General features: G+C 34.6%; 16 protein-coding genes and 4 pseudogenes across 20 annotated transcripts, besides 3 other annotated features; 16 read left to right on the top strand and 4 right to left on the bottom strand.

The window, feature by feature from the left end:
* Positions 1-4,999: part of a mobile genetic element that runs on past the window's edge.
* Positions 25-588, bottom strand: TVAGG3_0561740 (uncharacterized protein; the record flags this gene model as incomplete). Its single annotated transcript, XM_051238507.1, has 1 exon — positions 25-588. The coding sequence occupies one exon, from the start codon at positions 586-588 to the stop codon at positions 25-27; it is 564 nt and encodes a 187-aa protein (XP_051096331.1).
* On the top strand, positions 819-1,424 carry TVAGG3_0561730 (organellar and viral DNA polymerase type B; the record flags this gene model as incomplete). Its single annotated transcript, XM_051238506.1, has 1 exon — positions 819-1,424. A coding segment is annotated over one exon (606 nt), but the record flags the coding sequence as incomplete, so codon positions are not given.
* Positions 2,099-3,847, top strand: TVAGG3_0561720 (keratin-associated protein family; the record flags this gene model as incomplete). The annotated part of the gene is made up of 1 exon (XM_001580666.1): positions 2,099-3,847. One exon carries the CDS (start codon positions 2,099-2,101, stop codon positions 3,845-3,847), a length of 1,749 nt encoding a protein of 582 aa, XP_001580716.1.
* On the top strand, positions 3,916-4,999 carry TVAGG3_0561710 (annotated as a pseudogene). The gene has a single exon. A coding segment is annotated over exon 1 (1,084 nt).
* A 102-nt stretch (positions 5,000-5,101) lies between these two features.
* Positions 5,102-5,230: a mobile genetic element.
* Positions 5,224-24,219: part of a mobile genetic element that runs on past the window's edge.
* On the top strand, positions 5,616-6,180 carry TVAGG3_0561680 (phage tail repeat-like family; the record flags this gene model as incomplete). The annotated part of the gene is made up of 1 exon (XM_051238505.1): positions 5,616-6,180. A coding segment is annotated over one exon (565 nt), but the record flags the coding sequence as incomplete, so codon positions are not given.
* TVAGG3_0561670 (uncharacterized protein) lies at positions 6,379-6,741 on the top strand (the record flags this gene model as incomplete). The annotated part of the gene is made up of 1 exon (XM_001580667.1): positions 6,379-6,741. The coding sequence occupies one exon, from the start codon at positions 6,379-6,381 to the stop codon at positions 6,739-6,741; it is 363 nt and encodes a 120-aa protein (XP_001580717.1).
* TVAGG3_0561660 (serine threonine-protein phosphatase family) lies at positions 6,760-7,002 on the top strand (the record flags this gene model as incomplete). Its single annotated transcript, XM_001580668.1, has 1 exon — positions 6,760-7,002. The coding sequence occupies one exon, from the start codon at positions 6,760-6,762 to the stop codon at positions 7,000-7,002; it is 243 nt and encodes an 80-aa protein (XP_001580718.1).
* TVAGG3_0561650 (uncharacterized protein) lies at positions 7,007-7,591 on the bottom strand (the record flags this gene model as incomplete). Its single annotated transcript, XM_001580669.1, has 1 exon — positions 7,007-7,591. One exon carries the CDS (start codon positions 7,589-7,591, stop codon positions 7,007-7,009), a length of 585 nt encoding a protein of 194 aa, XP_001580719.1.
* On the top strand, positions 7,874-8,910 carry TVAGG3_0561640 (phage tail repeat-like family; the record flags this gene model as incomplete). Its single annotated transcript, XM_051238504.1, has 1 exon — positions 7,874-8,910. A coding segment is annotated over one exon (1,037 nt), but the record flags the coding sequence as incomplete, so codon positions are not given.
* TVAGG3_0561630 lies at positions 9,608-10,564 on the bottom strand (annotated as a pseudogene). Its single transcript has one exon. A coding segment is annotated over exon 1 (957 nt).
* On the top strand, positions 10,582-10,983 carry TVAGG3_0561620 (annotated as a pseudogene). Its single transcript has one exon. A coding segment is annotated over exon 1 (402 nt).
* Positions 11,003-11,156, top strand: TVAGG3_0561610 (annotated as a pseudogene). The gene has a single exon. A coding segment is annotated over exon 1 (154 nt).
* Positions 11,536-11,760, top strand: TVAGG3_0561600 (phage tail repeat-like family; the record flags this gene model as incomplete). The annotated part of the gene is made up of 1 exon (XM_051238503.1): positions 11,536-11,760. One exon carries the CDS (start codon positions 11,536-11,538, stop codon positions 11,758-11,760), a length of 225 nt encoding a protein of 74 aa, XP_051096327.1.
* Positions 12,002-13,003, top strand: TVAGG3_0561590 (uncharacterized protein; the record flags this gene model as incomplete). Its single annotated transcript, XM_051238502.1, has 1 exon — positions 12,002-13,003. A coding segment is annotated over one exon (1,002 nt), but the record flags the coding sequence as incomplete, so codon positions are not given.
* TVAGG3_0561580 (DNA/RNA polymerases family) lies at positions 13,567-13,944 on the top strand (the record flags this gene model as incomplete). Its single annotated transcript, XM_051238501.1, has 1 exon — positions 13,567-13,944. A coding segment is annotated over one exon (378 nt), but the record flags the coding sequence as incomplete, so codon positions are not given.
* On the top strand, positions 14,016-14,876 carry TVAGG3_0561570 (uncharacterized protein; the record flags this gene model as incomplete). Its single annotated transcript, XM_051238500.1, has 1 exon — positions 14,016-14,876. One exon carries the CDS (start codon positions 14,016-14,018, stop codon positions 14,874-14,876), a length of 861 nt encoding a protein of 286 aa, XP_051096324.1.
* TVAGG3_0561560 (uncharacterized protein) lies at positions 15,605-15,922 on the top strand (the record flags this gene model as incomplete). The annotated part of the gene is made up of 1 exon (XM_001580670.1): positions 15,605-15,922. One exon carries the CDS (start codon positions 15,605-15,607, stop codon positions 15,920-15,922), a length of 318 nt encoding a protein of 105 aa, XP_001580720.1.
* Positions 16,456-17,394, top strand: TVAGG3_0561550 (organellar and viral DNA polymerase type B; the record flags this gene model as incomplete). The annotated part of the gene is made up of 1 exon (XM_001580671.1): positions 16,456-17,394. One exon carries the CDS (start codon positions 16,456-16,458, stop codon positions 17,392-17,394), a length of 939 nt encoding a protein of 312 aa, XP_001580721.1.
* Positions 17,912-18,691, top strand: TVAGG3_0561540 (KilA, N-terminal/APSES-type HTH, DNA-binding family; the record flags this gene model as incomplete). The annotated part of the gene is made up of 1 exon (XM_001580672.1): positions 17,912-18,691. The coding sequence occupies one exon, from the start codon at positions 17,912-17,914 to the stop codon at positions 18,689-18,691; it is 780 nt and encodes a 259-aa protein (XP_001580722.1).
* TVAGG3_0561530 (protein of unknown function, DUF4106 family) lies at positions 19,242-20,117 on the bottom strand (the record flags this gene model as incomplete). Its single annotated transcript, XM_001580673.1, has 1 exon — positions 19,242-20,117. The coding sequence occupies one exon, from the start codon at positions 20,115-20,117 to the stop codon at positions 19,242-19,244; it is 876 nt and encodes a 291-aa protein (XP_001580723.1).

The raw sequence follows: 24,219 nt of genomic DNA, 5'->3' as shown, positions 1-24,219 counted from the left end.
GCCCTAATACATAACATTCATACTTTATATTTTTAGCTCTGAGTTCTCTTGTAAGCTGTTGCATTTAATATTTTCTAAAAAGTCAACTTCAACAGTCATTCGCACTGGTGCCTTCAGTACTACGGGCTCGCCTTGAAAGTCAACTAGTCTGAATTGCATGTCTTTCAAATTATGAGGACTAATGCGAACCCATTTACCTAAATGAGTTACTATGACAGGAACGTTTGGAATGAACATTGAATTTACTTCATAACAGAAAGACTTATATTCTACTGAACCTTTACTATTAACTCCTGAAATACCTGTGACATTAGCTATTTTTGACTCAACGTACAAACAATTGCCATAACATACGTATGGAACGGATTTCATCTCAATCGTTTTGTCAACACTTTTCAAAGGAAATATCATATGGTATGCTCCCAGAAGCAATTGAACTCTATGACTCATTCGTGTTATCTTAAACTCCTTCGCATAACTGAACTTCAAAACTCCTGCAATAAGTTTAACATTCATTAAGTTTTCTTCGTTATCCTTGTTTATTGTAGTACTTATGAGAGCATTTAACACTCCAGCTAATGTTTCCATCTTATATTCTACATTATTGTGAAATCTTATTTCATGCTTCTTTCCATCTATTTCAAGCTCCATGAAATCTGTTTCGTCAGTTATAACGAATGAAGCAATAGTATTAAAGTCAACAACTCTGAAAGCAAGCGCTTCATTCTGAAGACCTAAGTTTGTTTGTAGCTTTACTGTCCCGTATTCGTTTGGGTCTGTACTTTGCAAATAGAACAACATTTTATTCTCATTAAAATATGACTATTGCTGCATATGCGTATGAAACAAATGAAGCAAGAAGAGCACATGAACTAGTAAACGAAAACTCAACTTTAACCATTGAAGGCAATGATTTAGTCATTGACGATGGAAAAACTAAAAAAGTCATTGATTTCGATACTTTTAACACTTATGACCCATTCATTACAACAAGCAAGGTTCCCATCATAAATGATGGAACGGTGCAATATATAAATTCTACAGTAGATGCCTCATTAGTGAAAGTACTGAATGTTCTCATTGAATTGTTAAAGAGCTTTCGATTTGACGACAACATTAAATGCCTAAAGAATTTAGTCATGAATGAGAAACAAATTCTCGGCGTTGCTGGTAGCAGTAATGATGTACACCTTATGACATTAGAATATTATAACGAACATAAAGATGAACTGAAAGGAGAGAAGGGTGACACCGGACCACAAGGAATACAAGGAATACAAGGACCTCAAGGCGAAAACGGTTTGGATGGAAAGGATGGAAAGGATGGAAAAACTGCTAAATCATGGATATGGGACCTTATAAATACTGGTTTAACAGCTGCTTCATATGGAGTTCTTCAATACCAAATCGGAAAGATATGGGCAGTACTTGGTGAAGAAGCTTTAGATGACGTTAAAAATGCTTTGAACTTCATTTCAAATGGTTCTGATACTATTAAAACTTTATCTGGTTGGATGCAAGAAACAAGGAGTCAAATAGATACTGTAAGACGTATAGCAAACAATGCACGTACGGGATTGGATACTTTACGAGAAGCACAAAATACACTAAAGGAAGCAAATGATATTCTTGGCTCAGTATCAGACATGCATGAAGATTGGCTTAAAGGTATTGACAAATCTTTAAAAAATCACAGTCAGTCTATTGCTGACTACAAGAAAAGTATAGATTTTTTACATAGTGCTATGGACGTACATGATGGAAGCATAAGGAACTTACTTAATGCTAACAATAACTTACAGGAACTATTAAAGCATTTATAAAGTCCTTTGTAAAACCCCGGTGCTCTAACATTTAGGTCTTTGAGAGCAAGAGCATTGAAGTCAAGAGATGCAGAAACTCCAACAGAAACTCCAGAAGAACCACCAAAACCAACAGCTAATGAAATATTGTTCGAATATTTTCCAAGGTACTCTGTTCTCATTGCATACATTCAAGAAATACTTAAGAAAGCAGACTTGACTTTAGGGATGATGAAAGTTCTGTATATCTTTCGTTCCAGTTTCAAATAGCAGAACTTTTGAGACAGATATGCTTAATGTATGACAACATCTCTGATTTCACAAGATATGATGACGACCATGACCCCGAACACGGTGAAGAAGAAGTTTTACAAACATCCATTAAGACAGGAAAGGTTTTAACACAAAGTCTCATTATTGACACCAAAGATGGCGAAGTGGACGTTCTTCAAGAGCTGAAGAAAAATACTTCTTCGGGAGGTGGTGGTAGGCATGAACTTGAAATAAATGAGATAGAAGAGAAATTAGCCGAAAAAGCAGATAAAGAACATAAACACAATATCTCCGATATAAATGAACTTCAAGCTACATTAAATAGTAAAGCGGACAAAAATGAACTTGACGCAATGAACAAAGTTTTGAAATCTCATAAACACAATATCTCCGATATAAATGAACTTCAAGCTACATTAAATAGTAAAGCGGACAAGAACCATGTTCATTATATAAGTTCAGATGAACAGATTATAACGGACTATCATGGATATTTAACACAGGATGAAGAAGTGAAGACGAAAAATGTTAATGAAAGAAGATATAAATTCATTCGTGCTAAAGGTTATGACATACACTGTACTGTACAGTATGACACAGGTATAGCACCACAAACATTTGGTTATAACGCTGAAATTTATGCTTCATACTTCTTTGTTAACGGTGTATTAGTTGAACCAAGATTTATGTTAAGAGTTAAGGCAAAAATAACTTTTGAAGATGCTATTAAAAGTAAAGCTGACAAAAATGAACTTGACGCAACGAACAAAGTTTTGAAATCTCATAAACACAATATCTCCGATATAAATGAACTTCAAACTTCTTTAGACAGTAAAGCAGACAAAAACCATACACATGAATCCTTCACTACTGTTAGAGCTGATGACATAATACTGAACTATACCCTTGGTTCAAGTGCACCTTTAGAGAATCCAAGTACAAGCGTAAAAGATACACTAAACAATTTAGATAACAGTTGCAGGAATATCGAAGATCATGCCAGAAACTTTGAAGCATACGAACTACCAGCAATGTTAGATAAGAAAGCCGACAAAACTTATGTAGATGAAAATTATGCAAAGAAGTCGGAAGTAAATGCTGCGCTTAATGGAAAGGCCGATAAAGAGCACGTGCATGAAGAATTTCAAACAATCAAGATTAAAGAAATTAAGGCATGCATCGAAATAGTAACAAAAACAGGAAGAGACGGTGCAACTGTACAAGAACAAAGAATTTATCCTCCTACTTTTCCTAATGGTTTAATAACAAACAATATAAATATTGTAGAAGGCAATAAAACTATAAACGTTAAACATGAACTTCTAACAATGAAGGCCCAGATTCTTGAAACCATATATCCTGTTGGTTCTATTTATACGTCAATGAACTCAACAAATCCAGCAAGTGTTTTAGGTTTTGGTACGTGGGAACAGATTGTAGATAAATTCCTCTATTGTGCGAACTCTTCAAAGCAAACAGGTGGTTCGAAGAAAATTAAAGAAGCAAACCTTCCACCGCACACTCATACAGGAACTACAAACTTTTCTGGCGACCATAGCCACTCATTAAGAGACCACCCATTATACAACTCAGAATATGAAGCTGGCAATGACGTTTTATCTCCATCTTATAACAATGCAGCAAAAAAGATTTTTCGACCAACTGAACCAGGAGGAAATCATTCACACACTTTCACAACAAATCCAACAGGCTCGGGTGCAGATTATATGCCACCATTTGTGACTGTATTCGCATGGTACCGAGTTCAATGAACTCGCTTGAGCCTTGACTCAAAGGGTCTAGGCTTACCGCGTTCAATGAAATCTTTAACTTTACATAAATGAGCTTGAAAGAAGTATTCGAACAACATCCATGGAGGTCTTTTAAGAAATTCAATGAAGCTGCAAAGAGTTCGGGATTTACTAACAGAGCTGAAGTGAAAAGGTTCTTTAACAAAAATGTTGTACATCAAACAAAAATAAATCCTTACGACTACTTTTTACCAATTTACTCCAACACTCCTGACGCATACCAATTTGACACTCTCATTCAAAGCAGAAAAGGAGGACATAAACCATTCCTCATCTTCATAAATGTTAACACTCGTAAAGCATATGCATATCCAATGAGAAAAAGGAACTCGTGAAGTGTTAAGAGTTTTACAAAAGTTTGTAGCAGAACATAACCCAAGTACTTTAACATCAGACCAGGATTCAGCATACCTCAGCAACGAAATCACAGAATTTCTCATTAAGCATAACATAACTCACTACACTACTGAAGACCATAACCATAATATTTTAGGTATCATTAATCGCTTCATAAGAACGCTCAGAGATTTAAATCAAGAGCGAGACTTTACCGAAGAAACAATGAAACATTTTCTCGAAGTATATAATTCCTCAACAAATTCTACAACAGGACATACACCAAATTCAATGACACAACAACAAGAAGAAAAGTATATACAAAAGAAACGAAGCCAAACACAAAATATCAGAAATTCAACACAATTTACCCTCATTCCTGGTACAAAAGTTCGTGTAGTTCTTGACGACAAACCGTTGACAAAGAAACGTTTAAGGTTAAGTCGAAATTATTATATAGTAGACTCTACGCAAGGTAATGGATATCTTATAAAAGCTGCTGACGACTCTATAGCATTTTACCCTCGTCATAAATTAGTTGAAAGTAGTAATGGCAAACTTGCTGAAACCATTGACGAAGCAAAGCGAGGAGTGGTTATTGAAATACTTGGCTACAACACAAACGATGACACTTATAAAGTAAGATATGAAGGAGGCGTTGAAGATGTTATACCATCTAAGAACTTGAGAGAGTCGAAGCCAACACATCTGGGACCATTAGAGCGGGAGTACTGGAAAGACAAAAATATGCCAGAAAGAATAAGAAAATTCTTCTAAACTTTTTCATTAGATGTAAATCAGACATGAACGAGAACAGTCATGATATCATTAATGGTACCATTTATTTACACCAAAAATAAAGTTTATGTTAGAATGTTAGAAACAATAAGAATTACCGAAAAAGTGACAAAACATCAAAAACAGGGAGGGGGTCTCAATTTTTATTACTTATATTATTTTACAATATTTATATAAATACTCTTTATAATATATTTTACTATAAAATTAAAAAAAAAAAAAAAAAAAAAGGTAGTGGGGCTTCCAGGCACTTCGTGCCTTCTAGCCCCGAAGATGTTTAGTATAAATGAAGTTCTTATATACGGGTCTTCCAGGAGCTTTTCACAAAATATATATGTTTTCATGTTTTGTCACTTTTCTGTCACTTTTCAGGAAAAAACATTTTTATTATATATATAAAATGAATTTTACAAAACCACCGTTACCCTTCTTTGGAAATAAGAGTAGATGTAAAGATATTCTATTGAGAGAACTTAAGAAACTACCGAATGGTCTAACATTTGTAGATTTGTTCGGTGGAAGTTTCTATATATCCCATTTGTGCCATATAATATTTCCTGACTCAAAGATTATATGCAATGACTTCGACAACTATATGAACCGTCTCAAACATATACCAGACACTAACAAAATATTGAAAGAGTTAAAAGAAAAGATACCTATAGGTAAGATGGAACGTATACCATTAGATAACAAAAATATTGTCAGAGAGGTTTTGAAAAAGGCAGAGTATATTGACTGGGATAGTATATCTTCTAGACTATTATATAGTGGTGCTATAAGAGTTCATGACATTGAAACACTTATGTCAAAAGTTTTATATCTTAACTATACAAATGTTTTCAAAGAGGACATAGAAAAATATATTGAGGGTATAGAGTTTGTGAGATGTCATTGGACAGAGTTGTATGAAAAATACAAAGACAAGGAAAATGTTTTCTTTATAGTAGACCCGCCGTTCTATAACACATGGGATTTTCAATACCAAGTAGACTGGACTTTGAGAGACTCTTTAGAAACTTTAGACGTTTTACATAACCATCCATGCTTTTACTTTACATCCGATAAAAGTGGTTTGGAAACCGTTATGAGATGGTTAGAGGACATACATGACTATGAGTTTAGATACGATAAGATAGAATATGAGAGAGGTCCTATAAACTGGAGAAAGTGTCACAACAAAGAAATTTTATTGGTAAGTAAATGTGGTTTGAAATAGGACTACTTGTTTTAGGTTTTTTCCATTGTGTCATTTATTTATTTGACGTGGCAGAAAAGTACAGAGAATATGAAGATGAACCAATGCCTGCAAATGTTCAGTATATGTACTCGTAAGAGATATTTTTATCTAATATTAAATGGACGCACAGAACTTAGCGAATGCACAGCAACCTGGACAACCAAACCCAGAGAATATTCCAAATGAAGTTAGAATACAAACTGCAATGGCAAACTATGGTCAAGTGCCAACAGATGTACAAATGCAAACTGCCATGTCAAATGACGCTGCGTTAGGTTTGCCACCATGGTATGCAAATATGAGATGGAAAGAGTTTTATACAAACCCCGAAGTGGGATATAAACAACTTTATGCAGATGACGCGAACACAGGAGTTGACCCAGAATATGTTTTCTACCAGAGGAGAAACAGAATGTATGAGCTCCAGTTAAAGAATGCTATGGAACTCAACAGGAAACGTAAGAGACTAGGCGGACATTAGATTTTTACATATAGTAAAATGGGTTTCTTCAGTAAGATAGGAAACTTCTTTCGAAATGTTGGAAGAGGTATATGGAATGGAATAAAAACCGTAGGAAGAGGAATTTGGAACGGAGTCAAAAATATTGGTAAAAGAGTAGGTCAGTTTGTTGGTATTATACCTAAAGACCCTGAACCAGAAGAGCAAGCTCCTGTTATACAACAGCCTGAACCTGCACCACAGTCTAGTTGGCAACCAAATCCAACACCTCAACCGTATTAAAAAATTATATTTTTACCGTTCGATAGTAGTTGTATATGAAACTAAGTTCTAAGTAAAACGCATGGTATAATGGAATTATTCTTTTTCTTCCATCTGTAGTAAACCATACTTGAAAGTCTGAAATACTTCCACTTGGTGGTTCGTATAACTTTGTAGGTTTTTCGTAAAAGTCATTTGCCAAGCATAAGAAAGAGTTTTGGGCGCCAGAAAATGAAGCATGAACAATAATAGCAGCTGGGTCGAAAACATCTTTAAATAAATATGGTTCATCTCTTGCATATCGACTGTAAATATTTGCTAAAGGAAGTTTGACTTTCTGATTTAACATTCTTTGCAAATAATACCATGACATTGCAGTGAATTCTGTATATATTTGTTCGTCTTTCTTTGGATTGTCTTCGTAGATTTGAAATGACACTTGTGAATTTTGTTTGTCATATACAATTCTCACATAAAGTGTGCTCTCGGTATTTGCATATTCATCAGCATATTTTGCATAACATGAATTTATTTTATCTTCTATATTTTTTAACGCAGTCTGTAGAGAAGATGAAAGGTCAACTTGTATTAGCTCAATTTCTTCCCACATTTTTCGTTTCCCTTCAGATATATAATCTATATGAAACCTTACAATAAATGGAAAACTTTTATCTTCTACAGACACAAACTTCATTCTACGAAAGCCAATAGCTTTTGTGACAGATGGGTCTCTTAGCCATCTTAATGGGTAGTCAAAACGATAGCCTTCATGCTTTACGGTCTCTGTCTCAAACTTTTGACCGACATTAGTAAAAAGTTCATCTAATGGTTTAGTTGTAGCAACTCTTGAATTTTCTTTTTCTATTGAAAGCATATTTTATCTAGAATAAAAATGTCGAAAGATATTGCTTCCATGAGAGAAATACAACACAACCGACAACTCATTATGCAAGCTCTAAATAAGAACACAACAAACTTTTCAAACTATTCTAAGATATCTGAGTCATTGAAAGAAGGAAACTTAAAACTGACATTAAACCCAATGACAGATGAGTTTCTATTTCAAGACAATAAGAACCATACTGTCTGTATAAATCCAACAAAAGGAACTTTAAACGAGAAACCTATAAATGAACTTCTTTTGAAAACGGATGTTGACAACAAAGCTGACAAAGAATATGTAGACGATGCAATAGCAAAAGAAGAAGAAAGAGCTAACAATGCTTATGCAACAAAAGAACATACTCATCCTGAACTAGCAGACAAAACATATGTTGACAATAAAATGTCAAGTGAAGTGACAAGAGCTGAAAACGAATATTCTAAAAAGACTCATACACATTCTATATCTGAAATAACAGACTTACAAGAAACCTTAAACAATAAAAGTGCCGTTGGACATACACATACCATTGCAAATATTACAAACTTACAAGAAACCTTAAACAGGAAAAGTGACGTTGGACATACACATACCATTGCAAATATTACAAACTTACAAGAAACCTTAAACAGGAAAAGTGACGTTGGACATACACATTCTATATCTGAAATAACAGACTTAAACGTTAGCCTTGAAAATAAAGCAGATAAAACATATGTCAATGAAATATACCAAAGTTTGATAGGAACAACAAAAAATATTGAAACTATTGTTGGGGATGTTTCTGTCAATGAAGAAAATAAATATTTTAGATGGGAGTTTGTACAGTCCTTAAAAAATGGTATACGGTATAAACTCATTCCGAAAAATAACAATGAAATGTATGTAAGCTATATAAAGAATAATGGTACACAAGTTAAAGTTCCATTAGACAACAACTGTTACTTAAACTTATATGGAGACGAACAAAAGAAATATTTAAGAGTTTATGAAATGGCAGATATGACATTACCTAACCCAGCTCCAGCACCATATTATTATGACTATGGTGTTGACGCACGTGTAGACCCAAAAAAGCAAACATTATATTTAGAATATTATAGATATAAAAGATATAATGCAATAGAAAAAACGAGAATAGTATATTATTATATAGATGACAAAAATAAATATTATAGTCAAGATTTTACCTACCCCGAAAACATAAGATTATATTATAAAAAATATTCTGACACAAACCAGAAGAAACCAGAAATAGTTACACTATATTTTAAGTTCAAAAGAGACAATCCTATATTATCTCATATGTTTGATTTAATGAACCCAGTAGGTTCTTATTTATACTATCTATTCTATGGAAGCAAAGAGGTCCTCAAGTAATGTTTGGTGTTGGTGCATGGGAACAAATAGTTGACAGGTTTTTGTATTGTGCAAACTCTTCAAAGGAAACAGGAGGAAGTAAAACGATTTCAGGTGAAAATTTACCTGCGCACAGTCACTACATAGATTTAAGTACATCTCAAGCAGGTTGGCATAAGCATAAATTTTGGGATTGGTCAGCAATGAAAAAGGTAAAGGATATGATGTTAAAGACGACGTTCAGTTTGCTATAAATTGTTTCTGGGGTGACACTCAGGGAGATGGAAACCATACACATCGCGTTTCGGGATATACGCAAACAACGGGACAAAGTAAAGACTACATGCCACCTTACATGACAGTTTACGCATGGTATAGAATTGCTTAGTCGTCATTTTCAACTTCTTTAGCATATTCGTCAGGAGTTGTCTTATATTTGTTAGGAACTGTCTTTGAAAGTATACCACCTTGAACTTTGACAAGTTTGAAACGAGGTCTGACAATAGTAGTTTTATCTTCTGCTTGCAGTGTACATTTTGCCATGTTTGCCTAAAACTTCATAATATTCTCTTGTATACTTTCTTCTATTTTTACGAACACGAATGTGAGTACCTGTCGAGTTCCCATTGTTGTCATAGTCAATAGTATTTTCATATGGGTCGCGTTTAGGTATTTCTATTTTTACTTTGTCACCTTTCTTAAGTTTGAAGCCTGGCATTCTTTCTTGTTTGTCTCTTTTGACTAAACTATTAAATATATAGTCTTTCTCTAAGTCAGGGTTGTTTTTCATTTCTTCGGGGAGTGGTTTCCCAAACCTTTTTGTTTACGGCTATTGTAAATATTTAAAACTTGTCTCATCTTTGCCATGGAGAAGTGTCTATATTTGTCGTCATATGACATTTCATTTGCTTCACCACCTTGTGGTTGATTTAAGTCTCTTAAGATTTTTATACAACTGTCAATGACACCAAGAGCAGAATGGTTTTGGTCGACAATGAAATATTGGTTTACATTTTTTGAACGCAGATAGTTTTTAATATCGTCTGATTTGAAAGAACTTTCACAGTCAGATGTCAGTTTTGTTGGATGGTATTTGTCAACGAATATTGTCAAAGCAGTTTTCACATCTAAAATATTTTTGGACCATAATGGTATGGCTTCACAGTATCTTGTGTTTTGACCGACAAATATTAGCCAGTATGGTGGTCCATCTTCTCTATACCTCGGAATGTTTTCCAAGATATCCATAAACCAAGCATTTGGTGTTGAACTAAAGATTTTTATCATGAGTGCTTTCTTTGTTGCCTTAGAAACATAGGGGTCCTTGTTTGGATTCGTCATTTTTTAACCCATAAGAAATGGGTTTATTTGGCGCATTAGCAGGAGTCGCATCCAGATTTTTGCCCGCAGTGGGAACAATAGCCAGAGGTGCATTTGGAATTGGAAGGAAGATTTTGAGTACATTAGGTATACTGAAAGAGAAAGCACAACCTATTATACAAACCGTACAGAAAGGTTGGGAGTAGCACGAGATGCAGCAAATCTTATTCCAAATCCTGAAACAAGAGGAAAAGTTCAAGGATGGATGGACAATGTAGGAAGACAAGCAGGAAACTACTATAACAAAGCAAATGACTACTATAACCAAGCAGGGCACTACATGGACCAAGGTGAAAGATTCTTTAACAGAGGATATAACCATGCACAACAGTGGGTAAACAAACAACCAACCGCAACCGCCTCAAACGTGGGGAATGTAAATTTTTTTACTGAGATGAAATGAACAATACAGCATTGAGACAAATGGGCTCAAGATGGATTTGTCGGCTTCCAGCAGTTACACAACCACGTGTTTGTCAAGTTCTTCCTATACCTCAGAAGTTTTAGACCGACTTAAAAAACCTAAACAACCAGTTGAAAACAAACAAACTAAAATTTTTTACTGAGATGAAATGACCGAAGAAGTTGAAACGGTAGATTTGACACCACAAACAAAAAGTTCAGAACCATTGTCAAAACCTGTCAAAGAACTTACAGATGAAGAGAAAAATTCAATAATAGAAAGTGCCAGGTCTGGAAATACAAACCCTAACTATAAAGTCACTTTTCATAGAAATGGAACGGCTAGTATCTCAAAAAAGAAACAGACTCTCACAAATAAAATATTGAAGTCTGAAGGAGCTTTCGAGACAACAGATGGAAAAGTTTACTTCACTGACCAACAGTTCATTATAGAACATCTCATTGACTTAGAGTCGAAATATTCTAAACTTTACAACAAACACAAAAAGTTGAAAGGAAAACAAAAACAAATGGCATATGATATTTATGAAGATGTTGACGACACAACTGTTCCTGCAAGTGAAGTAAAGTCAGAGGAACCGAAAAGTGACGAAAAACAGATAGAAGAAGAGAAACCAAAAACTGAAGATAAACCAAAACCAAAGTTTAGTTTCCAAACTAAACCAAGTCAACCTTCATTAGCTGGTATGGGTTGGCGTCAAAGACTTATGGCAGCAGGTGGTTATGTAAAGTAAAGAAAAAAAATATTTTTTTATTTTTATAAAAATGCCCCCATATAGAATGGATAGAAAATCTGCTAGAATAAAAGCAGAGTTGCAAAGATATGGTTGGAGAGTTTCGAAGAATTTTAAATATAGGAAGGGAAGACCCATAAAAGTCTATGACAAATTGTCTGGTCTTCGCTACGAAATGGACTTAGAAACAGCACGTGCAAATTATCCAAACAGACTAGAGAGGTTAGAAGAAGAACGTCTTATGGACATGCCTTTCGATGTTAGTGAACCTCAAGTTGAAGGACACGACGGCTTTGCCAGATTCTACTGGAAACATGACGAACAATTGCATCCTTTGAGAAGGAAAAAAGGAAAAGGTGAAGACGCACATGCTCCCATGGAAAGAACAAGATATGCATATGAAAAGTATCGTGAAGTTAGAAGTCAAATTACATCTGGTCGAACCTTTACAGTAAACTTTGACGAAGGAAAGAACAAAGAAGGCTTCATGGGTGTACTTGCTGCAATTCAAGACGGAAATAAGAAAGGATACAATCTCAGATTGACCATAACAGATTTGGATGGTCACATTTACTATGCATATGGCAATGTCACAACAGCTGCAATGCTTCTTGACGCTTTCAAGACTACAAAGAGAGAACAAATGTTTGACTCCGACTCAGACATTTTGAATGCAATTGAAGGAATTGCAAGTGTCAAGTTCGAATGGTACCAACCTAACCCTCAAGCAGTCAGACAACATGCTGGATACTTCCCCTTCATAAATAAGTCTGACATTGACTTGACAAGGTATGGAATTTACAATTCAATTGAAACAATTGTCAATGAACCTTGTATTCTTACATGTCTCAGGAACTCTGGTCTTGTTACAGATGAGAAGATGAAGTATCTTGAGTCATGTGTGAAGACAAGGTACATTCTCAGAGGTCAATTGGCAAAAATTGCACCGTTGGCAAATGTCAATATCCGAGTCAACATACCTACAGCTAAAGGTTCTTCACATGACGACTATGTTGTTGAGTTCAATTTACCATGGTTGAAGATTGTAATTGTCCACAACCACTTCATGTTGAACGAAAGTCTTACAAACCCATTGTTCGGAAAAGGCAAGTGCAACATTGTCAGAGCTGTAAACATTCTTTTCGAGAAAGGTTTGTTGGAACCAATTCCAGATGACAAGCTGACAGAAACTTTTGTACCAAAAGACGAAACAAACTTTTCATTGTTAGCAAGACCAAAAGTTGTTCCAGACAAAGTTCTAGTACAAAAGAAGTACACAATTCCACAAGGGTTGGATTGTTCGGATACCAACCTGAACCAGAAGAACTTCCAATGAGGTTGCAAGAACTTCAAGATGCTATAAACAAACTTCCATTGAGACATCCAATTGACGTCAAATTGTATTGGAGAGCATCTGAGTTAGGTCAGAAAATTTTATATGAAACAGGTTGCTTTGACGATGTTTATGAGATAACAGGAGAAGTTTCTCAAAAGATAAGAGACTCACTTGAATTTCCACGAACCGGACCCATTGGATGCGATAAGTTCGACTCATATGAAAAAATATACTATGTCGACCTTAACGCTGCATACATGAGGTTCGTCCAATATATCCCGACTGGAATTCCAAACGAAGATGGTGAGTTCCCGGGAAGGAACTATACAGTTGGAAAAGTCATACAACAACTGTATGATATTAGGAAAGCTTCAAACCCCAAACTTGCAATGACACTCAAATTGCTTATGAATTCGACATGGGGATATTCCATTAAGAAACCTCAAGAGATGAAGAGTAAACATTATGAGAAGGTCGACAACTTTGTTGAAAGGTTCTCCCCTTTTGTTTTGAAATACGAGTTCACCGAAGGTCAAAGTGGCTTAGTAACCACATTAAAACCTATTGTCGAACATTGGTCTTACCCTCAGTTCGCAAAGGCAGTCCTTGACAACTACAACAAATTCTTCTCCGAAGTAAAATCCAAAGTCAAGGTTTACTATGAGAACATTGACGCACTCATGACGAACGAAGAAGGCTATAACAAACTCATTGAATTGGGTTTAGTCGGTGAGAAGATGGGCTGTTTTAAGCTAGACAAGGTATTTTCCGAAGTTCATGTCCTCTCCAAGCGAAAGTACTGGGCTGTTAAAGAAGATGGTGAAATAGTTAAACATTGCATGAAGTAAAACGTTGCATGAAGTAAAACATTGCATGAAGTAAAACATTTTTTAAAACAGTATATTTTTACATATATTAAATGCTTCAGGTTGAAAAACAAAGAACAAAAGCAGCAGATACAAAACCGTTAGACTATATCTTTACAAATGCCGGTAGAAATATTTCAGATGAAGAAATTTCATCCCGTTCATACAGGTTTGACTATCCAATTCGTTGGCTTCAAAGTCCTTCAGATGCAAAGGCAATAGGATTTAGAAAAGTTTTGTTTTCAAATAGAACTAACGCTTTTATGTTCGCAGTATATTTTCATGGGCAGTATGAAGGTTCTGATGGTCTAATAGACAAATTTGACGAAATGAGAATCTTTACAATTCGTTCAGACGAAAGTCTTGAGAAAACTCTAAATGACTTTCAAACTCAAATAAACAAATACTACTGGGAATTTCAAGAAAAATACGACTCTTTACTAAATGGAACATACTATCTAAAACTAGAATACAACAAGATGAATTCCACCGTTTCATTTCAAAGGATTGAAATTAACCCTCCAAGAAGTACAGAGTTTTTATTTTGGGAAGTAGACAAACGTTCTTGGGCACAATTTCTTCGGTTACTAAACCAGAACGAACCATTGCCACCTGACGGTCCGTTTAAATTTATACGTCCACCAGCAGATTTGATGGTTTATAGAAACGTGTTTGACCCTCAAAATGTTATGTGTCATGCAAGTTTCAGTTCAAGCAACAACAGTTTTCTTTGTATCGGTAAGGACTTTTATGACTTTGCTTCTAAATTCTACGAACCACCTAGTAACAGTTTCTCTGACTTTCAAGTTTGGTTCACAACAAACGGTGTGCAACATATTATTCCATTGTACTATGACTTTTATCTCGAATTGTCTTTCATATATAACTACGGAAAAGTGCTGAAAAAGTATTGAATGTGAAGATATTAGAAAATAACATTTTTTTCTAACATCGTAGAAAACTCATGAAAACAATTTATTTTTGTGAATATGTAAGCGCTCATAGCTCAGTGGTATGGCTACCTCGTTAAAGGCGTCGAAGACCTCGGTTCAAATCCCGATTCGCGCAGGTTTTTTCCTTTTATGCAGTGAAATTTCATGTACATAGGTTACTTTGGTGTTAGACCCTAGTGAAGAAAATAGAACGATATAAGTTTACATTTGTAAGGTTATTTTGGTGTTAGACCCTAGTGAAGAAAATAGAACGATATAAGTTTACATTTGTAAGGTTACTTTGGTGTTAGACCCTAGTGAAGAAAATAGAACGATATAAGTTTACATTTGTAAAGTTGGACGATAAAAATCTCTGCTACTGTCAGTAAAAGTACTGCTACTGTCAGTAAAAGTACTGCTACTGTCAGTAAAAGTACTGCTACTGTCAGTAAAAGTACTGCTACGAGCAGTAAAAAGGAAAATTTGAGAGGGTTTTCGACGATAAAGTACTGCTACTGTCAGTAAAAGTACTGCTACTGTCAGTAAAAGTACTGCTACTGTCAGTAAAAGTACTGCTACTGTCAGTAAAAGTACTGCTACTGTCAGAAAAAGTACTGCTACTGTCAGTAAAAGTACTGCTACTGTCAGTAGCAGTACTGCTAGGAGCAGAGATTTTTATCGTTGTGGTCCGACGGTTAAGCCACAAACGAATGTCCGACGTCCCACCAACTGAGTCCATTCCCAAACCAGAAGAACCTAAAGCACCAGCCCCTGCACCTCAGTTCCAGCAATTCCAATCTCAATCCAAATTACTACCAATTCCAATACAAATCGAAGAGAGACCAAGAGTTCGAAGAAGGTCTGAACCGCTTACGCAAAGAGTATGCTACAGCTCCAACCCTTGGTTGTTCCAGCAATTCCAATCTCAATCCAAATTACTACCAATCTCAATCCAAATCGAAGAGAGACCAAGAGTTCGAAGAAGGTCTGAACCGCTTACGCAAAGAGTATGCTACAGCTCCAATTGAGAGAAAGTTGTTGCTAAATTCAGTAAAAATAATGTTTAGGTGAAGAGGTGACATCTCACCCGTTTTCTCACCTCTTTTCTCACCTCATGAATTTTCATGAATTTCATCGTAAATGTTTTGTCGAAACTTCTTCATCGTAAATGTTTTGTCAAGACTTCTTCATCGTAAATGTTTTGTCAAGACTTCTTCATCGTATATGTTTTGTCGAAACTTCTTCGTAAATGTTTTGTCGAAACTTCATCGTAATGAGCGTAAATGACCCAAAAATAATGTTTAGGTGAAGAGGTGACATCTCACCTGTTTTCTCACCTCTTTTCTCACCTCATGAATTTTCATGATTTCATCGTAAATGTTTTGTCGAAACTTCATCGTAATGAGCGTAAATGACCCAAAAATAATGTTTAGGTGAAGAGGTGACATCTCACCTGTTTTCTCACCTCTTTTCTCACCTCATGAATTTTCCCGAAATAAAAAATAAAGTTAGTTTTATTTTTTATTTTATTTATTTTTTTATTTTGTATAAAAAAATAAAAATGTCAACAATCGGCACAACAACACTTCAAACAACTACAGCACCAAACTCGTTAGTCATGAATCCAACATCTATGTTGGTAGAGATGAAAAACTTCATTCCTTCTTCATATACTTTCGAAACAGAAATCCAGAAGATAAAGCAAGAACTTCTCCAAGGAGATTTAGACTGTACCGCAAAAGATGAAACAGATGAACAGTATCTTTATGAAATGCAGGATATTATTGACCATCTACCTAAACTTCCTGAAATACAACAACAAAAGCTCACTATTCCTGAATTCGATGAAATAGAAGTCAAAGCAACTGACTCAGTAGAAATAAAGAAGTTCATACGAAAGGTTAACTATGAGTTTCTTGGATTTCATTGCAACCACAAAGTCATGGACAAAGATTGCGATATGGTATATAAGAACATCTCTGACATATACAAATCTGGGGAGTTTAAGACCTACGACAACTTTGTTTCGTTAGTTGCTGAATGTGTATGGCAGATAAGAGATAAAGATAGAAGAGGTAAGATATGGACTGAACAGATAAAACCAGCAACTTTTGAGTTAAAGAAAACCATTGACGCCTTAGTCATACTTGCAGGTAAGGTTTCAGAATATAACGCTAAAATGAATCCGCAATGTTCTAAATGTAAAGCAGCAATGAGGAAATATAACTACTCCGTCAAAGAGATAGAACGTATGCGAAACGACTATGCAGACTTAAAGAAAGAAGCAGAAAAACCAGCAGAAAATAAAATGGATATGTTAGCATTTCTGAACAAAAACTATCCAACAGCAGAAGATTTCCTATTATCTGACGTCAAGAAGAAGTATAAAGAAACTTTCGGTATCGTTAAAACATTCGATGTACTGACAGAAGAAATAGAAGCTACAAAACTGTTTAGGATTTCAAATATACATCGTACAATTCATGTAAAACGCTTATAAAATAACTAGGGTGAGAAAAGAGGTGAGAAAACGGGTGAGATGTCACCTCTTCACCTAAAATATATTTTTGCCGAGTAAAATGACCAAATTTCATTATATAACTGTTATTTTTTTACGAAGAGAACTTTGACACTTCGTAAAAAAAATCCCTGAAATCATATCTTTTATACAAAATTCATGAGGTGAGAAAAGAGGTGAGAAAACGGGTGAGATGTCACCTCTTCACCTAAACATTATTTTTGGGTCATTTACGCTCATTACGATGAAGTCTTGACAAAACATTTACGAAGAAGTCTTGACAAAGCATATACGAAGAAGTCTTGACAAAACATTTACGATGAAATCATGAAAATTCAAGAGGTGAGAAAACAGGTGAGAAAACGGGTGAGATGTCACCTTCTACCCTAAATTATATTTTTACTGAATTCAGCAACAAAAATCATGAATTTCCTTAAGATAGAAAAAATAAAGTTAGTTTTTTATAAAATATTTTTTTATCCGGAATATAAGGACAGATATGTCAACAACAGAGAACACAACAACAGTTATAGTCCATGAAGCTATAAATGAAGAATATGAGTGGGTTCAGTTTAACAAACAACTCCGTCTCATTCGTTCGGTCAAAGACGATATGTACCAAATGCAAAGTATTTTGACAGCATGTTTTGCTCCAGATACTATGAAACCACAAGATTGGTTTGAATTAAATAGCACTCATGAACTCCTCAGTGAGTTTGAACATGTAGAACTTAAAAAGATGTACCAAGACAGACAAAACTTACCATCACATCTAAAAGGTATATATGTTCATAAGTTCCTAGTTAGTTCAATAGCAATGTGGGCTTCACCTCGTTATGCAATCTACATACTTATGCTACTTGACGAACTTTGTACAAAGCAGAGAGAAGATATGATGAAAGAAGACAAAAACATACAGAAAAGAATACCACGTTCGGTACCAAAAGGAAAGGAAAAGAACTATAAGTATATGATTTATACTGAAGAGATGGAAAATGAAGAAGACAGAGATATGGTTATGTTGCATTTAGTCAGAAGAAACAACAAAAGCTTTTACGACCTTGCTAAGATTTACAAATCTGACAGAAATTGGTTCTATCGCGAAAACTTACCGATTTCAATGACCCCAAATGAAGATGTGAAACAAATAGTTCAAGATACGTTACCTCAAACACACTATGATATTAAAGGTTGTACAATTCTTACCTTCAAAGAAGATTTGCCATTGTTAAAGGAAAAAATAACAGAGTATTTTGACAACTTCAAACAAGTAGGGTAGATGAACCATTTATTTTTCAAGCTTGACTTCAGATGGCTCAGGTAGCTCTATAAGGTAAATTGTCTTGTCAAATCCTTCTGACATTCCGAGTCCTTCCTTCCAACAGGAAAAGTCCTTCCTTCCGACAGGAAAAGTTTTTCCTTCCAACAGGAAAAAAATTTCCATCCGACAAGAAAAGTCCTTCCATCCGACAAGAAAAGTCCTTCCATCCGACAAGAAAAGTCCTTCCATCCGACAAGAAAAGTCCTTCCTTCCGACAGGAAAAGTTTTTCTTTCCGACAGGAAAAGTTTTTCTTTCCGACAGGAAAAATTTTTTCTGTTGTCCGTCCGTAAACCATTCAAATTTTCGAAAATTGAGAACTTTTTGGTCGACCTTCAGGAAAAGTTTTTCCTTCCAACAGAAAAAGTTCTTCCTTCCGACAGGAAGAACTCTTCCTTCCAACAGGACACAAACGGATGACTGACGTACCACCAACCGACAGCCCCAAAGCCAGAAGAACCGACAGCCCCAGCACCACAGCAGACTTACTAAGACTAAACACTTACATTTTTACGCTTGACTTTTTACAATTTGAACTTTGTTTGCGTAGATATGAATTCTGAAAGAAGTATGAGGGTCTTGTATGACTTTATACTTCTCCCATAGTTCATGTCTGTCAAACTTACCTGCCATGGACTCTTTCATAAGTTCCATGAAATCGTCTTCGGACAATCCAGGGAAAAGTATTATGTCAGTCAGTATTCTCTTTACATCTTTACTTAAACTCTTTGCTGTCTGTACACAAATGACAACTGAGATGTTAAAGTGTCTGAGCTTCTTAAGAATTCGACACATGTCTTGTTCTCTATTCTTTAACAAAGGATGAGAAGCAAAGTCATCTAAGATAAGAAGACATCTATGAGGGTATGTCTTCCAATCGTAAGATTGCAATTTCTTCGAAATGTATTCTATCTCTTTCTGTTTGTTTCTGAAGTGTTTCTTCTCTAATATTCTCTGCATTTCCTCATTTGGGTCTTTAAACTTAGAATTTATATACTCATTTATAGCATTATACTTCAAAACTCTTCTTTGATACTTCTTTATCCAATCTAACAACTCAGTATCCTTTATACATACTAACTTAGACTTCTTTATAATATCTTTGAACGAATTGACGGTTTGGTCAAATTGACCAGAAGTCGAACAAATAACAACTAACTCATAGAATGGGTTCTTCTCATCTAGTTCTTGTTGTTGTGCAGCCATTTTAAGATAAGTGAAAGTCTTACCCGACCCAGGTGGTGCGATTAGACCTGTTATACCATTCTGAGCAAATAGGAACTTGTCATGTATGGGTTTTATCTGAGCATTTTCTAACTTCCTCTTGTTCTTCTTCAAAACATTCTCAAATTTCTTGTCAATGTCAGCAAACTTTTTTTCTAACATATTTTTAGAAAATTAAAATTTTTATCTTTTAGAAAATGTCTAGCGATTTCGCTATCTATATTCGAGACAAACTTTTTGACAGCAAAACATCTGTCGACCATAAAATCTTACATAGTGTAAACAAGAAAGGTGAATTTGTTCTAAAGTTCTGTTTCTGGGAATATGACAAGAACCATAAAACATTAAGCAGAGCAGTCTTAAAATTTGTCAATGACAGACTTGTTGATATCGATTTAGATACTACCTATACATTTAATCGAAATGCACATTCTTTTTAACATCTTAGATATAATATAATTAAAAAATGAAAATTATTTCATGCGCAAGATGATCATATACCTATTTTGTTATGTTCGTTATTGAACGTCGGACTTGCAGCCCTGGATACATCTATGTGAGCCACCTAGAAGTCACTACCCGTCCGTGTCATGTTATTCTTCTTCCTCGTAATGATTAAACTTCTTTTTTTGTTCAATTTTTAAAATAGTAGATGCTTATAAACATTTCGTATTCCATTAATGTAATCAAATAATGAATTTGATTGAAGAATTCTGTAACAACAGCTGGGTTCTTGACTATTTTTCGGGTTTGATAATCTTTCTTGAACGAGCCAATCGAAGATACATCCCATAACGCACCAATAATCAGTCACATATGCCATCACGAGGTATTCTTGTCCTGATCAACATACACGACGGACGAAAATCGGAAGAAAATTCGGTATGCCATCAAGAGAGTAACCACTTATCTGTAGTAGGAATCAACCACCAATTAACAAACAAAAATTCGGCAGCCATTGCTTCAGCCTTCTAGCTGAATCCAATAATTGGGATGCCGATCTTTATTTCTTGATCGAGATCAGTGAGCTAATGGTTAATAACCACACCACCACAAATCAATTATTGGTCTTTGTCATTTCTACACAATTTCCCTTCAAGCCCAGCCACAAAGAATTCAGGATCAATGAGAAATGTAATGAAGCTTTGCTTATACGTTAACCATCCATAATATAAAAAGCCCAAAGTAATTAAAACAATAAAAACAACACCAAATATAACAATCAGACAATCCGATTAATGATAATCAATTATATCAATTCTGAATATAAAATGGAGAATAAAATTCTCGCCAAAAGTCGTTTTTAAATAGGCTGGAAACAGTAGAGGAATAGTAACCATCCATTAAGTAATGGTCTATAATGCGAAAGAAAGTTTAAGAAATTCAACTAAAACATTGTTTTATTGAATTCTACGTCTGGTCTCAAAAAAATCGAATCTTCTGATATAACATTAAACAGACTATCGGTAACCGAAAAAAAATCAATTTTGATATACCAAAATCTCGTTTTATAATATCCGCTAACAATCAATTAAATTTTTGAGATACTAAAATTTTTGATTACCCCCGATTCCTCTTCAAAAAAAAAGAATATCTCTTTCCCCAATTCTGGGTGTTAGCCCTTCCGTACGATTAGTGAAGATTTGTCCGGTATCATAGTCTTAAACTAAAAATTTTATTTGATATTTATTGATTTCATAAAAATTCAAACCAAGATAAACATAAGGAATATATATTACATGTAAAGATCTTAATATATAAAATAAATATATTTTGCTTAGCAGGCCGAGCGAACCGCGCCAATCGTCATACCTACTTCTCAATCTTTACTTAGACCCCATCTCTCTTACTTTCTTTACTCTTCTTTCCTCCGGTCACCTCCATACCCCTACACTATGTTCAAAAATCATTTTTTCGTCTTCATGACAGTCCCAAATAGACGATAGCCTCAAAGCCCCCCCGACATCCTTCCTCCACTGTTAATATTACGCACACCTTATTATTAGAGACCCGGATCATTCACCCCGTACTCACGCCTACCGTCAGCGCACTAGAATCTCCCCACCATATTCTTCCCACTCGTCCTTAAGTTGCATTCGCAGGATTATTAGTTATTTTACCCGTGTGCAGCCGCATGCCGACTTATCCTATGTCTTCTTTTCTCTCTATTCTTAACGAGTCACTTGCGTTGTAAACCTCCTCCTACTCTAATGACTGAAACAGCCCGTTTTCCAGCACGCCGCACGCATTTTCTCAAATCACCTTATACTTATTTTTAATAATAATTTATACTTGTAGGCCCAACTTATTGAAGCACATCAATTCGGACCATATCTTGAACATCATAAACTATTGAATATAGAAATCTATTTCAAATATAATTTATATTAAAATTATTAATACTGAAATGGAGACAATTAATAAACAATTTTTTTTTTGAATATCTAAAAATTTGTTATTATCTAAATAATATATGCTTATCAATTATAAATATAATTTAAGTCTTAAAAATAAAGTAATTTGTATGTTTTTTAAAATTAACAATCCTTTATTTTGATGAGCCAAGAATTTTGAAAAAATTATCAAATAAGTTTTTTTAAATTATCAATCAATGCTATACAAAATTACTTATTAAAACGCATGAAAGAACCAAAAAGTGCTCTTTTGTTTGTTGCTGCGGGTGATCGATCTGTTATTCCAAATCCAAAAAATGGAAAAATAATAATTTCCGAACGATTTATATTTTATTTCTTTCAAAAGGATAAAGTTCATTAAGAGCAAAAACAATTCAAAATCATTCTCACTATTCGCTTATTTCTAACGCAAGTAAAGGAAAATAGAAAAAAAATTATATTTTTTTTATATACTTTTAAACTAAAAGGTACAGAACAATTGAGCATTCCCAGTTACACGATTGTCTGTATATAGTTTATTCTTTTCCAAGCTATATTTCAGGATAATTATACTAACGTGTCATTTCAGACTATAACAAAGCAGTCCGAGAATTTGAAAACGTTTAGTCATTTAGCCACTCGCCCCAGAATTTATGTCATGAAAGAATGGGATTGCATACAACAAACAAGACAACATAGTGTCTGAACAAGAATGGTAGGACACGAAACTACTATAAGAAATATTAATAACTTGTACAATTTTAAGCATGAGATGCTTTAGCATGCTTTGGTAATCTATAGTTCAAAACTTTTTAATGATATTCGCTTCTCGGCAGTTCGAGGTATAAATTTTTTATACACTCTAATTTTCTTCACAAACACGCCATCTTTCATATCTTTCACTGGAAGAAGGTCGATAAATATCTCAAGCAAGTATATTTGAAAAAAAAAGTAAAACTGCTTTCAGAAGCTAGATTTCTTCAAGACTCTAAATGAAAGTTCCAATAAACTTAAATAATTACCATGCCAAGACCAGCCCATAGGCCATCTATACGTACTGCGATGTTTCTCCACGTGCGTCCATCAATTTTGCTGTGCTCTTGCGTCATTCTCAGCTATATCAGTGCAAACGTGAGCACCCAACTAATCCTAAATGCTTAAGAAATGAAACTTGCTCATCATATAAAATAAATAGGAAATACACCAAAGTATATAATGGCTTCAAGATACCCTTTCTTATACAGTAATTTTGTGCTAGACCATATCGTTTGTAAAAGTGGTTATATAACAAAATGCTCCGAATTTTGACAAATATTTACTTAGAAACATCATGCACGGTAAGATAACATACATAACTATCTCAAGAGGGAATATGATAACTATTAGTATGTAACAACTTCGCAAAAGTATTATATTACAACAAAATTTAACTAATTGATTAGCATTTGAAGAATGTCTAAATTTCTAAACCAACAAAGTTGGATTGTTGAAACAAAACTTATATATAAAGACATCACAATAGTTATGTTGAAAATCGTGTCTGAACCTCTTCCATTAATCTATACATAGGTTCAAACATCTAAAGCAATTCAAAATGCGATCCATAATGTTTAGAAACGGCCCTCTGACAGAATAAATATCCGTAATCAATTTTTCAAAACGGTCATGAATTTGAACTACATATGAACAAGAATTCTAAAATTTGATTTTGAACGAACTACGCAGAAACGATCTGAACAAATCTGATCTATTTGATCAAAGGAATAACAGCGACAGTCTCATAATTTCCATATGAACATATACTAGCTATTTTCAAATTTGTGCCCTGTATGCCTTATAACATTAGATCCTCATCTACCTGCGATACCTTA

This window comes from Trichomonas vaginalis, chromosome II (genome assembly GCF_026262505.1).
Source record: "Trichomonas vaginalis G3 chromosome II, whole genome shotgun sequence".
NCBI classification, from domain to species: Eukaryota; Parabasalia; order Trichomonadida; family Trichomonadidae; genus Trichomonas; species Trichomonas vaginalis.
Note: the sequence above shows the minus strand (reverse complement) of the source record. Positions and strands in the feature narration are given on the sequence as shown.